At 35.4% G+C, this 15,933-nt stretch overlaps 1 protein-coding gene across 4 annotated transcripts in view; it reads right to left on the reverse strand.

Annotated features, from left to right (window-relative positions):
* Positions 1 to 15,933, reverse strand: part of csmd3a (CUB and Sushi multiple domains 3a) — a 305,727-nt gene that overhangs the window by 115,010 nt on the left and 174,784 nt on the right. For all 4 annotated transcript variants that reach the window (XM_051864521.1, XM_051864522.1, XM_051864520.1 and 1 more), the window contains exons 34-36: positions 15,637 to 15,840; positions 2,072 to 2,196; positions 1,199 to 1,295 (exon numbers count right to left, since the gene is read on the reverse strand). In XM_051864521.1, coding sequence (XP_051720481.1) covers positions 1,199 to 1,295; positions 2,072 to 2,196; positions 15,637 to 15,840 — 426 coding nt within the window. The remainder of the gene's footprint in view (positions 1 to 1,198; positions 1,296 to 2,071; positions 2,197 to 15,636; positions 15,841 to 15,933) is intronic.

Below are 15,933 nucleotides of genomic sequence, written 5' to 3' on the forward strand. Positions count from 1 at the left end.
GCTCACTGCTTGAAGACTTTATTTTGTATTGTTTTGCGATTTTTTTCGCAACGGATTCATTAATACGCATCGGACTCAGTGTGCAAGGTCTCTGTGCGTGACGAATTTTTAGGATCACGAATACGAAAAAACGCATGCGAAAATTTCGGACTCAGTGTGCAAAGGCCTTAAATGTGGCAGAAAGGGCATGACAAACAAAATCAAGTAAATAAAATAAAATAAAATAAAATAAAATAAAATAAAATAAAATAAAATAAAATAAAATAAAATAAAATAAAATAAAATAAAAATAAAATAAAATAAAATAAAATAAAATAAAGCCAGACTAAACATGGCAGAAAAGGCACGACAAACAAGGTCACGTAAACAAGCCTTTTCTGAACCAAAAATTTTAAAAAAAGAAAACAAAAAGAACAATTAAGATAAATAAATAAAACAGATTGCAAAAAAAAGGTAATAAAATAAAATAAAATAAAATAAAATAAAATAAAATAAAATAAAATGGCAAATAATTAAAATCTGTCTTTCACTTCTAAGGGCTCTTGCCGACTTGAGTCATTGTCACAACACTGATATAATTTTGTCTTCTACTTATACCGAGAGCCAGGAAAGTCTATAAAAAGTCTATACCAAGAGGAAAAATGTCAGACTAAGCATGGCAGAAAGGGCAACAATAAATAAAATAACAAATAAACAAACAAATAAATAATAAATAAAACCAACTGCAAAAAGGAAATTACAAAAAAATTTAAAAAATAATATAATATAATATAAAACAATTAAAATCTGTCTCTCTCTTCTGAGGGCTCAGTCGATTCGACTCATCAGTGTTACACTGATATCATTCTGTCTTCTACTTATACTGAGAGCCTCACCAGGGAAACTCTGACACTTCAGTCCCGCTGCTTATAAAGCTGCTGATCCGTGATATCCCATGACAGCTCAAATATTGATGTGCTTTGGATGACAAAACAAATCTCTAGACAAAAGCCAGGCGGCATGAGGTTACAAACAATAGTCTTATTTTGCAGATGCGACACCTTGAGTTTCTTCAGACTGACTAGAATGTGTTAAAGAAACTAAGGACGACTGCACAACAGTTGTATTTGCTGAATATATTAAAGTCAACACGGCGTGCTTGGATTATTTGGAAAACAATATCAAACTTAGGGAGCAAAACAGATGGTTTCCATCTTACCCGAATAGCTCCCTAGTCTCGGAGCGTTGCTGTCCACACCGTCATAAAAGTCCAGAGAGTCCCAGTTGTGTTCGGTGGAAAACGTCACGACTGTAATCTACAGAAATAAAATACAAAATAAAGCACAATCACTTCAATTACGCTATAATACATAACACCAATGACGAACAATAAATTATAATACATACTTTTAGGTAAATATTGAGTGAAATGTGTTAAATTTAAATGTTTCATTTTTAACAATTTTGGTGCATCACATTTGCTATCATAAATATTATATACATTTCACAAGTCAGTTCTGGTCTGATAAGGCCACGTACAGCAAAAAAAGACATAGTCATATAATCATGCAAGATAAAGAGGCTTATAAATCTATAAAAGGAAAAAGAAATCGCTTTCATCTCTTTTGTTGTTGACGTCAAAGGCAGTGTTCAACTGAATGGTGAAATCTGGCACTTGCTAATATGACTAATGCTAAAGCAACATTTGGTCCAGTGTTTGTTCCATGTGTTTGGCTGATGAATCATATTTCTTCTGTTGTTTTTGTATTTACACAGTTTTCAGATTATGTTAATAATTTTGCATATTGTTCAGCCTATGCAGAATAATGATAAACAGTGTAAAAACAGAGAACCGCTGCTGTAGATATCAGCCGCTGAAAACCCATATTGGTTAACCATTAATATATTAATAGAGAACAGCAAAAATGAATATTCACAAGTTCAATAATAAAGCAAAGCAAATAATAATGGGATTCCCTTGATTATATTTTTATCCCCTGGCAAAAGCGTTAAGTAATCAAACACACTTCAACTAATTATAATTTGAAATGTTTTTCTGAAGATACTAAAAAAACAAACAGTTTTGTCTCACTTGGATTCCGGTTCCCTCCGGCACAAAGACCTTCCAAACGCAGTTCAGGTGGTTGTCATAGGGATCGGGGTAACCCGGAGACAGAACGGTCCCACGGCGCGCGGTCAGAACTCCTCCGCACGGAACTGGAAGACAGATTTCAGGAAAAAAAGACAGACTAAACATGGCAGCGAGGGTACGATGAACAAAATCATGTAAACAAGCCCTTTCTGAGCTAAGATATATGACATAAAATGTAAAAAAGTAACATAAAAACAAATGACGAAAAAGTAATAAAATAAAATGCCAAAAAGTACCTTAAAAGGCTAGATCAAGTCGATAATTCAAATAAATAGTAAATACATAATAATAACAACAATAATATTAATAACAAATACAAAAATAAAACAAATAAAATTTTATATATATATATATATATATATAATATTTTTTAAAAATAATTTAATTATTAAAATAAAATAAATTATTAAAAAATAATAATAAAATAAAATAAATAAAGGCCATGAAACACTATTTGCAATCCATTTGACTGTTTTAAAATGGTGGAGAGGGAAAAACAAACAAAACCAAGTAAACAAGCCCTTTCCGAGCTAAAAATATAAAAATAAAACAAACAAACAAAAAAAATGATGTAAAAGCAACATAAATAAAGAATAAATAGATAGTAATAATAATTCGGGATACACCGAAGCGCGCGCCCAGAAAGCTGTGTCTCAGACAGCGCTTGAATACTAAATTAAATTCTCTTTCACATCTTCTTGTGCTTGAACTGACAAATTTACACAAAATTATGTAAAAACGGACATCTTGGCGAGTATCCAAGTAAACATAATTGGTAATGTCTCAAGTGAACATAAACAGTTGAGAAATAAAACGCATGTGTATCAGTATATTGGATCCGTGCATTCGCTCTTAAAGTGACAGCAGCCTAATAAACCTGCTGCTGAGTTTTTAATGTTAATCAAACTACAAAGGACAAAAAAATCAGTCACTGCTCTTTACTGAATGAAAGATTAATCTATATTTAATTTACACAGTTGTGTTATTTTAAATTTTGTTTAATGAAATTAAGTATCTAAAAACTACTGTTAGACCTACCTGAAAATATTTCATTTGTATCTTCGTTCTGTTGTATTTATTTGCACTATCTGTAATTTGATTATTTGTTCTTATTTTATTACTGACTGTTTACTTGTCTTTAATAATGTTTTAAAGGGGACATTTCATGAAAATCTGACTTTTTCCACGTTTAAGTGCTATAATCGGGTCCCCGGTGCATCTACCAACTCAGAAAGCGTGAAAAAGGACAACCCAGTAACTTTGTTTCGGCAAGCCTTTCTCTGCAAGCATGTGAAAAAACGAGCCGTTCAGAATTCGCTCCCCTTGTGACATAGGAATGGGATCTTATTATAATATTACCGCCCCTTAATCTCCACATTTCCACCCACAGCGCCGCCATTTTGTTTTCGCAAGTGACAACGGTGTACCAGTTCTAACGGCATGGCAAAAGTTTGAGCAAAGCATGCTAACTGTTCTGTCGTTGGCTGCACAGACGAGCACAGAACACTATTTAGAGTCTCGTTAGCTTGGATAGCTCTGTTTGGCAAACAGGTACGCTATGTATAGTGGGCGTCCATACGGGTTTAGCAACATGACGGCACATGCTAGTCGATGAGTCCACAGCAACTACATAAATTTATCCACTAACCATTCAGAAACGTCTAAAAGTTGTAACTTCTTCCTGAGTCTCTCCATCAGTGTCGACTCCGGTTTGAACAATGTAAGGCTGAACACCGTTACTGACAATCCTCATTTTGGCTGCGTGAGATTCTCCAGCTTTGTTGTTGTTGAGCGACCGAAGCGCGCGCTGTTAAAGCTCCGCCCTCTTCTGGAAAGGGGGCCGGGAGCAGCAGCTCATTTGCATTTAAAGGGACACACACAAAACGCGTGTTTTTGCTCACACCTGACTGTTTTATGTCATTGATGTAAGCTGAAAAGAAGAGCTGTTTCTGAGGCAGAGCAAGTTTTCAAGTTTTTTTTTCTTGTAATGATGTTCTTGCTGAAGCAACCAGCCAACAATCAACTGGGTCGGTCCATCTTAACCCAACTCCAGTGGGATGTCATTACCAGGTGCAGATCTGAAGTGCCACACATTAATGTTAATGTCGCTGCATCTGCTTTCATCTAGCATGGACATAACATGGACTAGTTATGAGTCCTTCTTCTTCATGCATTACGTCCTGGGAGTTCGAACGACTCCTTCCAGACCCAGTGTCCTGTATCATGTGTCTGCAGCCACGGCAGACCTTCATCTTTTATATAGGCTTCATCCTGCTCTGCTTAAAAACGCATTATGCATTCATCATTTTCAATTATTCAACCACGTACTCCTTCTATTTGAAGTTTCCTCTCATATTTCAGCCCACTGAAGGGGATCCTTTGAGCAGCAAGAAACTCTTATCTTCTGAAGAGCTGTCGAGCTTAAGTGCAACCATAATGATATTTTTGGTCACAGCTAGCTGACAGACATTAATTCAATCTATGTAAAACCGGACACTTTGGAGCAGATTTACAAAACTGGCTATTAGACAACACTGAAAAGTTCATCATTTAAAGGAACGGTTCACTCACAAATAAAGACTGTATCTTTTACTCACTCTCATGTTGTTTCAATCCTGTATGACTGACTTTCTTCTGTTGAGCACAAGAGGAATATCATGCTTTTCTTTCTTTTTTTTAAATAATGTAAGTTATTGAGGATAACAAAAAGCATCATTAAAGTATTCTATATGACTCATGCACTTCATTCTTCTTCTTATTATTATTATAGTCACGTTTCAGTCGACTAAACATCTGTCCATTTTAGTCCAGTTTTAGTCACATTTTCGTCATGCCGCATAAATCAGGGTTCGTACAGATACTGTAAAAGGCAATTCCAGGACTTTCAAGAACTTTTCAAGCACTACTTTTTTTTGGTTTTCAAGGACTACAATCAGAGATCTCACTTATCAAACAATATCTTTATTATCTTTCAAAGGTTAATAGATAATTATGAAAAAAAAAAAATGGTACAAATAAAGTGCAGCACATGCAAAATATGCAATGACTATAGCAACTTTAAAGGATTAGTTCACTTCAGAATAAAAAAATTCCTGATAATTTCCTCACCCCCATGTCATCCAAGATGTTCATGTCTGTCTTTCTTCAGTGGAAAAGAAATGAAGGAAAACATTCCAGGATTTTTCTCCATATAGTGGACTTCACTGGGGTTCAACGGGTTGAAGGTCCAAATGTCAGTTTCAGTGCAGCTTCAAAGAGCTCTACATGATCCCAGACGAGGAACAAGAGTCTTATCTAGAGAAAGGACTATTTTGGCCATTTTCTAAAATAAATAAATAAAATCTATATACTTTTTAACCACAAATGCTTGTCTTGCATCTGTGATGCTCCAAGCATTACGTAATCACGTTGAAAAGGTCACGCAGTAGGGTGAAAAACTCTATCTCATTTTCTCCTCCCACTTTAAAATAATCCGACATTGTTGTTTTACGTTTTTTTTTGTAAAGGGCGTCTTTGCACGTTCGCTTTGTAAACACTGGATCGGTACTTCCACCTACGTCACGCGTGACCTTTCCAACGTGATTACGTAATGTGTGGAGCATCACAGAGAAGTGCAAGATGAGTAGGGATGCACCGATACCATTTTTTAAGGACCGAGTACGAGTACCGATACTTTTTTCTAGCACTCGCCGATACCGATACCAATGCCTATACATTTATTAATTTCTCTCTCTCTCTCTCTCTCTTTTTTTTTTTTTTTTGATGTTGCAGTTTTCCAAGCACAACACAGTGAGACTCTAATGAAAAAAGTAATAATTTTTATGTGCTTGTCACAAACTTAAAGAACAAAAATTTCACAGTGTCCAATAACCTTCAAAGGGCTTAATTACCAGTATATATAATTGTTGTTATATAAAAAGAAATTTACAAACAAATTACAAACAATACAACAAATACTACAGAGATACAAATTAAATAAACTTGTTTTTCAGATACAGTAGGTTTATTTACCATGTGTACATTTATTTAACATATTTTGTTGTTTTATTAACATTAATGACAAATATAGGCTACGGTCCCTGGATACTGACTCCATGGATACTGACACATATCCTGTTTTCACCCAAATGTTTACGTCCACTTAAGCCATAACCGACTGTATTTACGTGAGATACTCCACACGATGGACATTTTGACAACTATGAGTGCATTTGACCATTCAGGTGCAAGGAGAACTGATCGCACGCTGTCTAAGAGAACTGGGATCGCACGCAAGAAAGAGAGAGAGCGCGCACACGAGAGAGAGCGCTTCCGGTCTGTGTCATTCAGCGCGATTCCGCCTATCCCGCCTTCACTAATTGATAACGAATTGTGATTGAAAGCATGCAGTTTGCAATGTGTGGGTTGTCATCATTAATTTTGAAGTATTTCCACACCCCTGAGGCTGACATTGTTTCTGCTGCTGCCGCCGGTGTCTCTGTGCACGGAAAATTCTGTCAGTTACGTCACGTGAGGTATCGGTCTTTGGTATCGGGGCTATTTTTACGAGTACGAGTACAAGTACAAGTACATTTGCTTGGTATCGGGCCCGGCATCCCTAAAGATGAGCATTTGTGGTTAAAAAGTATATACATTTTATTTAATTATTTTAGAAAATGGCCGATGGTTTCTCTAGATAAGTCTCTTATTCCTCGTCTGGGATCGTGTAGAGCTCTTTGAAGCTGCACTGAAACTGACATTTGGACCTTCAACCCGTTGAACCCCAGTGAAGTCCACTATATGGAGAAAAATCCTGGAATGTTTTCCTCAAAAACCTTCATTTCTTTTCAACTGAAGAAAGAAAGACATCTTGGATGACATGGGGGTGAGTGAATTATCAGGAAATTTGAATTCTGAAGTGAACTAATCCTTTGAGTATGGGAACATTAACAAAGCCCTATAACTTACATTATATTTAATATATTAAAGTTTATAATTGCTATTATTGTTCAATAAATATGTTATATTATAATGTTGCCATACTTGGTATTGAGAAAGGGTCTGTATGTTAATGATGGGGGTTTATCAACGACTTCACTGCAGGTTACATAGTTTGGCCAGTAGGTGGCAGCAAAGGACTGATTTTAAGAGTGAGTTAGTAGACCGTTCATTAAAAAAAAAACGCTGATTCATTCTGGAACAAAGCAAGGTTGTAGACAAGGAAAATATTGTAACTTTCAACAACACGAAAGGACAAGCAAAGGTGGGGGAAGCTGAATCTTGACGCTTTACTTCAAAGAGATCAATCCATTGATGGGAAATCCCCTTAACCATTGAAAGGATACTATGACAAAGATATCGCTTTCCACATTCAAACTTATTTTTTTCCATGTCTATATGATTGACCTGAAGAATGAAAGCTGTATCACAAACTTGGAAATATATGAGCAATATCACATTCATTGCCATGTGAAATGGCTCTGTATCTATATCAGACGGGCTACAGCGTTAATTTGCATGAAAAAGATTGTATTTGTGTTTTTTCGTCATATATACAGTATATTGTCTTTCAATAATTCAAGCACTTTAAAGTACCTCTTCATAAATATGTTTTCAAGTGTTTTCCAGGACTTGAATTTCATAAAGTCAAATTGTCAAGTACCTTGTACGAACCCTGTTTAAATTGATAATCACAATTATTTTGCTAATAACTATAATTGCAACGATTGTCATTTGAGAAATTTTATCAGAATTATTGCACTTTCACCTGTAAGCACAAATCAAGAGAATGTCGACTCATACACATGGTTTATTTTACCTCATCTAGTGTACTGATTTATTATACGATATTTATCATATAAATGAACATGCTCTGTTTACATTATGAAAACTGGTATAAAAAGAAACGTCTCTCTAATTCTAAAACAGTGAAATTCCTAATGTTTTTCTATGAAAACAAAAAAGACTTTGTACCATCACACAGAGGTTGCGTTAATGCATTTATTCAGCAACCGCAAACAATATAGTCGAGATTCATGTTTGGATTTATTACAGTTCATCACTGAAGGTTTGATCGCAGATTAAGTCGCAGCAAACAGCGCAAACGGCTTGTGAAGAAACATAAGACTGACTGAATGACACTTTCATTTAAGAAGAATGTTAATGGAGATCATCAGAGCTTCTGCAGTTTAGAGAGAATGCGTGCGGATGCCAGATTGCCATATAGGTTGCCAGATTGCAAATATTAAGTTTTTATTTTTTTAACTACATTAATCTTGTCTTTTTTTGTTAATGATATTGCATGCTGATACAGTCACAGTTATCATTTAATGACATTGGTGTCATCTCGTCTTAGTCAAGGAAAAAAAGCTTGTTGATGAACGCTTTTCATCACAGTTTTCATTAACAAAACTAACACTAGTTAGTAAGTTGAAGTCAAGAACTGAATCAGTCCACTTTGTGAATGAATCACTCAGACTTCTCTTGTGAACTGGATCAAAGAATTGATTGGAAAAATTAAACTCAACAGAATGATTAATTCACAATTATGACATCAATTCTACTCTCACCAACTGTTATGAAGACCAGACCAAAAGTTTTATTAAAAAACCACTTGAATTTCTCACCCAAAATACATCTTATAGCTTAAAATGACCTGCTAAACAGCGCAAGACTACTCTTAAGATACTTTTATGGTCATTTTGCAGTTGTCTTATATTTATCATAAAATAGTGGCCAGCATTATCTTTTGTATTCAACGAAATAAAATGTCAGGTTTGGAATGACATGAGAGCGAGTAAATGATGAAAATATTAATTTTGGGGTGAACAAACCATTTAAAAATAGTCAACACTTGTCTCTGTTAGAACTGTAAGTAAATATAAAAGTATAAAAACACTGCAAAGCATTTGTGTCATCAGTATAAACATCATTAAAATGAGATCAACTTGCATTTCAAAAGATATTCAGCTGTTTTCTTTCCCTAACTAGAAATGATCTTGTTTTAAGCAAAAGCGTACTTTGTCAAATTTATGCTTAAAACGACAACAAAATCTGGAAACATTTATTTCAAAATATAATCACTGAAAACAGCTTCTCAAGTACAGTATCTTGATGCTTTGATAGCTACTGTATGTCTCCTGCAAAACATGACAAAATACTAATTAAGAAAACAATTTATTGCAGTAGATACATTTATTATATGTTTGTAAAGCCTAACCTTTCCATCATCAGTCAGAGACAAAGATCCCAAGGACTTGCAAAATCGCCACATTGATAATTACAGTATTGTGCTTTCTAATAGAAACACGTCATTCCAAATGACTTCAATTTTCCATTTTCATTAGCGCTTCTCAAAACACTGAAAGCACACAAACGTCAGCTGAGAAGAAAAGCTGAGGGGGAAAAACACTAACTGGAATAAATTGAAAGGACGAGGAATGAATCTTCTGGCAAGCCTGACACTCTTTGTCACCTTTGCAGGGCTCAGTCAAGCAATTTTTATTTGCTTGTTGAGGCTTCGCCAGACATTGTGCTCAGCACCTTTTGTGTAGCTATCAATAAACGCGAATCCTCTCTGGATGTTAACTACTGCAAGGGCGTTCTGTCTTCACAGGCAGTATCTGACGCTATCTGTCAAAGGCACCGAGGCCCGAGTCAATCGCTTTGTTTTCAATCGCCAGGTGCACCTCCAGGCGGTGCAAAAAAATGCCACTCATCTGTTAGTGCTTTACCCTTTTCCTTCTTTATTCTCCTTTCTGATGCCTGGAAGAACATTTTACATGGTTAATTCAAGGCAATTATTCAGTTGACTTCCATTTCGAGCGCATCTATATTCCACAGGTGACGTCCCACGCGCTCTCACGCCCCCGCTATAATCAAAAAGGTTTCCAGCTACGTTAATGTCTTCATTAGCAGCCGGCGTTCAAGAGAGGATGAGCAAGTCGCTCGGGGCAGAGAGCAATTTCATGTAAATCAATGGAACGTGAAGCTACCATAAATAGAGTAACACACATGTTGGAGTAAGCTAACGCTACACTTGATCATGGCTAGTGTACGGGTGTCGTTTGGTTTGCTATAAATCCGCCTCGTTAACGGCGCAGGCTGTATTTCACTGGATCTTTTTTTGACCGTGTGGTTTCGGAGTTTAGACTGACACCTACTGGCCTGGAGGCACAAAGTTTTTATAAAAAAGTTAATATTAAATCAAAATAATGCCGTCACCCTAATTTACATTAATGGTTGCAGAATTAATTGTTAATATTAGTAAAGTAGTATAATTGGAGAATTAATTAGTATTATTGGTAATATAATATATTGATAAAAGTTATTACATTAAATTTATTTTTATTTTATATGAGTAAACACTAAATATTACATTAAAATAGCAAACTAATACTGTCACCCTTATTTACATTAATGCTATAAAAGGTATATTTATTTTAGATGAGTAAATACTAAATATTATAATAAAATAGCAAATTCTCAAATTTACATTAATGCTCTAAATGCATAATTAATTATTATTATTAGTAATGTAGTATAATTGCAAAATTAATTAGTATTATTCGTAATATAATATATTGATGAAATTAATAACATTTTAATTTATTTTTATTTTAGATGAGTAAATACGAAATACATTAAAAAGGCAAATTGATGCTGTCGTCCTAATTTAGATTAATGCTTTAATTTCCGACTTAACTAGCATCATTAATAATATAATATAATATTCAATTATTTTACTTATTTTAGATAAGCAAATACTAAATATTAAATTAAAATAGCAAATTAATGTGGTCATCCCAATTTACATTAATGCTATAATTGCAGAACTAATTGTTTTTATTAGTAATGTAGTATAATTTCAGAATTAATTAGCATTATTGGTAATATAATATATTGATAAAATGTATTCAGCTTTAATTTATTTTATTTCAAATTAATGCTGTCACCATAATTTAGATAACTGCTTTAATTGCTCACTTAATTAGTATTATTAATAATAATATAATATAATATAATATAATATAATATAATATAATATAATATTTTACTTATTTTTTATTTTATTTTAGATGGGTAAATAATAAATATTACATTAAAATGGCAAATTAACGCTGCCAACCTAATTTAGACTAATGCTCTAATAACAGAATTAATTATTCATCTGATTGTTATATGTAGCTTTAAGTAGCTTCAGTGTAGTTTTAGTTATTTTTTGTATAGGTTTTTGAACATCAACGCTCTTTATTACCAGTTCTGCAGAAAGATTGCTTTAGCTAGATGTTTTAATACTCAGATGATGGCAGTGATTCCAATCTTTCTGCAGAACCTGTACCGACTCAATTCGGCACCTGCGTGTGTGACTGACAGGTGACAGCAGATATGTGTCAAAATACATCTGTGCATTATTATCTCTAACATAAGGCGAGACAAGAAATCACCTGGGATGGAGGCGGAATGGGATCTGACATGTCTGAAATTGAACCCTCACCTCCCACGTGAAGCCACGACATCAGCTGCTGACCGATGAGCAGAAAAACGTCCCCAAAATGTGAATGTGCGTGCATGTTATTTTAGGAGACAAGACAATGTGACAAAGGTGAATGGACATGTGCAGAAAAGGCCATAAAAAAGAGTGGTTACCAACAGCAACCCTGTGTGCTATTCCCATACACTGTAGAAATGAATATAAACTCCTGGTGATTCATTGAAGCTCTTCCCTTTAGCAGAAATAATCGATGATAACAGGTGTTACTGTCAGAGGTGCAGCATTTCATTCACCTCTTACAGCATCACCACACAATAAGACTGCACGAAAGGGACGGATTTGCTCGTTTTCAGTTTTTAAAAATGCAAAACTTGACACTTTTAATTAGTGGTGCTTGCGAAGCTGCTTATTAGCGGCCAAGCACTGAAGGAGCGATGACACCTATTGTAAACGTTAGTGTTCTTATTCTTCTTCCGCTCTTGAGTCTATGGCAGCCCATAGAACCATATGGTAAAAAGTTGTGAAATTTGGTACATAGATAGAGGTCAATCCCAACATTAACCACAACGATTTTGGAGTCTCTAACTCAATCCCTCTAGCGCCACCAACTGTCAAAAATTTCACATAACTTTTTATACATAAGGGCTAAAACCAAAAAACCAAAAAACATACTTTTTTTTAACTCCTCCTAGGCCATTGCTCCAATTTTCAGGAAAATTGAACCAGATCATCTTCAGACCATGTCAACAAAAAGTTATGGAATTCAAGTCGATTTGTCAAACTGTTTTCGAAAAACATGCAAACGAATTTTGCGTAGTGCTTGCGAAAATAGATGTAAGGCTGTATCTCCGCAATGCTCTATCATATTCAGACCAAACTTGGTCCATGTCATCACAAGCATGACCTGAGGTTACATGTTGCGTTTCGGTGCAGCGCCACCTACTGGTCCGGAGATAAGAATGGCTATTTTTGCTTGTAACTTATGAACAGTTTGTCCAAAAATCAAAGTGGTCTTGTTAGATTTGGGGCGTCATGCTGAGTTGAATGATATCCAACTTTCCCATATCAGCCATTTTGGGCGTCGGCCATTTTGATTTTTGTAATAAAATGCTGTATTTTGCGAACGCATGAACGTATCATTACGAAACTCTGTTTGGTTCATCGGCATGATGCCCTGAAGGAGTCTGAGAAGTTTTGGACCAGTGCCACCTAGTGGTGAAAAAAATTATTTACATGCTTACAACTTTGGATGTGGTTGACTTATTTTCGTCATTTCCTTGGATTCCTGAATCCTTGCCAAGTCCAACGATACCAAACATGCTAGGTTTCGCCTTATGGTTTGTGCAATGTTGTGTTTTAGCATTAAAAAAACTTTCGCCAATATCTATGATACCATTAGTCCGATCAAGACAAAACCACCGTAGGAAAATTGGAAACATAGGTCGTTGGCTAAATATTAACGGACAAATGTCCAAATTTTGATAGTAAGTGGCAAAATGCAATTAAAGTCAGGTGTGGGTAATTTTTTTATGTATTTATACATATAAATGACTATAACTCCTAAACGAAATGAGATATTTTCACCAAATTGGACACGCTTATGTATGGGGGCACTCTGAGGACACACACAAAAAAGTGGTGAGACTGTGCCACTCGGTGGCGCTATAATTGAACAAAACATGAAATTGGGTCTAACTATAGTATCACTGGCCTGATTGACTTCAAAATTGATGTGCAGTTTCTTTTTCTCAGTTGCTATCATAGTCCATTTTGACATTGTTGGTCTGCTGCTAGCTTCCTTGTTTGCTTCTATTGTGTTTGGCCCCTTAATTGCTGCTTGCAGCTATATTATATTATAGATTCTGTACAAACTTTGGCATGTAACTCATCCCGTACCGACCCATGAATGAGGTGTCAAATCGGGCGGCTTATTGAGGGGAGGTATGCTATGACTTTTATAAGCGTTCGCACAGCGGGTGAAAAAATTTGGGCAAAAATCCCAAACACTTAACACTGGACAGAAGTTTGCGACATCATATCTCTGCATCACAATGTCGTAGATTCTTGAGGTCGGGCTCATTTGATTCAGCTTAACAAGCAGCCAATAAATACTGATATTTAAACTTCCTAGCCATGCCCTAGCAACCATTTAGAGCACCCTAGCAACCATTTGGCAACATGAAAACACCATATCTCAGCATCAGAACATGAGTTATGCAAAAGGCCCTCTCATTTTCTTCAGAAAACATACGTCTAGTTGCTTATTAATATTGCTTATGAATGTGAGGCTGACGATACAGATGAGTAACACCTAAAACTCCTGTGTACGAATGTGCTGATACTAATTTAACATGTGAAGAAGCTATTTACAAAAGGTACAACATCGGAAAAACAACCCAATTAATTCCAAGGATCAGAGTGAAGGTGAAAAATGATGATGAGGGGGGGGGGAGGATGATACTGAGCTCTATAATACAAAATCATGACTACTTGTGCTATTCAGTGAGCTCAGAAAATGATGCCGCATTGTTGGGTTGGTGAGAGCGTAAGGATGGCGCCTGTTGATTCTCTCATAGGAGTGTTCCTATTAAATTGCATGAGGACACAGCTAGAAGGAAAGTATTCTGTCAACTTGCATCAAGAGATTTACCCGAGATTCGCATTTACTTGAAATTGCATTTCATGGGGCCATCCACACTGTGTGAACGCTCCTGTATCCATTAGCTCCCAGCACATTTATTTTTAATAAAACCCCCTCAAATCTCCCCGGCTCTGTTCCACAACATAGTGAGCGACTTCTAAGGACCAGCGACATAGGTGAGGGATCTGGAATGCTCTACAAATGCAGAAACTCATATGAACAGTGCTGTGAAACTCACAGTTCATTTCAATAGTTTGGCATTAACATGTTGCTATAGGCAAATGACACAATAATCTAATTCATTAATAATCTAAGCATAAAAATTCACAGCACACACACACACAAATAATAGGTAAAATTGAATTTTAATTAAATTTCTTTATTTTGTTATTATTAATGTATTTGTTAAAACATTAATATAATGTAATGTATTTTATATTTAAAATATTATAATAAAATATAAAAATAATAAATATAACAATATAAATGTATAAATACTCATCTAAAAATTATAAACACTGTTATTAATAATTTACGTATTACTTATTTAATCTAGTAAAATCTAAAATAAAATATATTTCATTAAAAATATATTATATTATAATAATAAATACTATAATAATAATAATATAATAACATTTAAGTAATTTAAAGTATATTATCTTTGATTATTTATATTATCAAATGCTATACATATATATATAGTTGTTGTCGGGTGGAAACATGGCAAAATCTCAAGAGTTAAATCAACTCTGCTCAGAGTACATATGCTCCCTCTCTAAATAGTGTTAAAATAACACTGAAGCAAAGTTAAAGTTAATGAGATAATTAAGCGATTATTTAAGTGGTGATTGAGCATTAGTGATGAACACCTGCTGTTAACAAGCAGAATCATTGAAGAAAAGAGAAACACGGGAACTACAGCTGTCAGTTTCCTTCACTATTTTGAGAGGGACCATATGTACTTTATTTACCATTGCATTGCAAACAAGCAGAGACGTGTGTGGCACTTCATTCACGATAGCGGCATGAGGAGTTATGAGGTTTGATTGACAGTTTGGGGATTCAATGGATTTAGTCACAAGCTCTTTTAATACCTGTCATTGGTTAAATATTTGCAAAACCCACAGACAGATGTAAAGGACCAATAGTAATGATTTATAATAATAAAAAAAAAAAGTTGAAATATGAAGAAACAAGGTTTCCACCCGACAGCGACAACACTGTATATAAAAATGCTGCCTTACAAAGGCAGCTCACTATGTTTTGGAACAGAACCTCCGTCGCAGCCTGGTCATCTGGCCATAGCTGGCGTCCACACCACAGGTCTTCCCCAGCAGCAGGGGGCAGTATTGAGCAGACAGACGTGTGGGGGTGTACATACATACATACCGACACATGTTGGCACAGTGCCGTTCCATTGGGCCAGTGAGTTGGGCACCGCCTCACACCTGATGGCACTGGCACCATGGAGTGTGTAACCTGGATTACACTCGAAAAGCACAACCGTGCCCAATCCAAAGTCATTCCCAATGCGTTTCCCATAGCGAGGCTCGGGCACAGAGCTACACTGGGAAGCGCTAGTCCTTGGAACAGCTGCAGAAATGCAAGTAGAAAAACTCATTTTTTTGTAAATCTGCAAACCAAATATACACTATACCCTTCAAAAGTTTGGAGTTAGTGACTTTT

The sequence above is a fragment of the Ctenopharyngodon idella genome, chromosome 16, assembly GCF_019924925.1.
Source record: "Ctenopharyngodon idella isolate HZGC_01 chromosome 16, HZGC01, whole genome shotgun sequence".
NCBI lineage: Eukaryota > Metazoa > Chordata > Actinopteri > Cypriniformes > Xenocyprididae > Ctenopharyngodon > Ctenopharyngodon idella.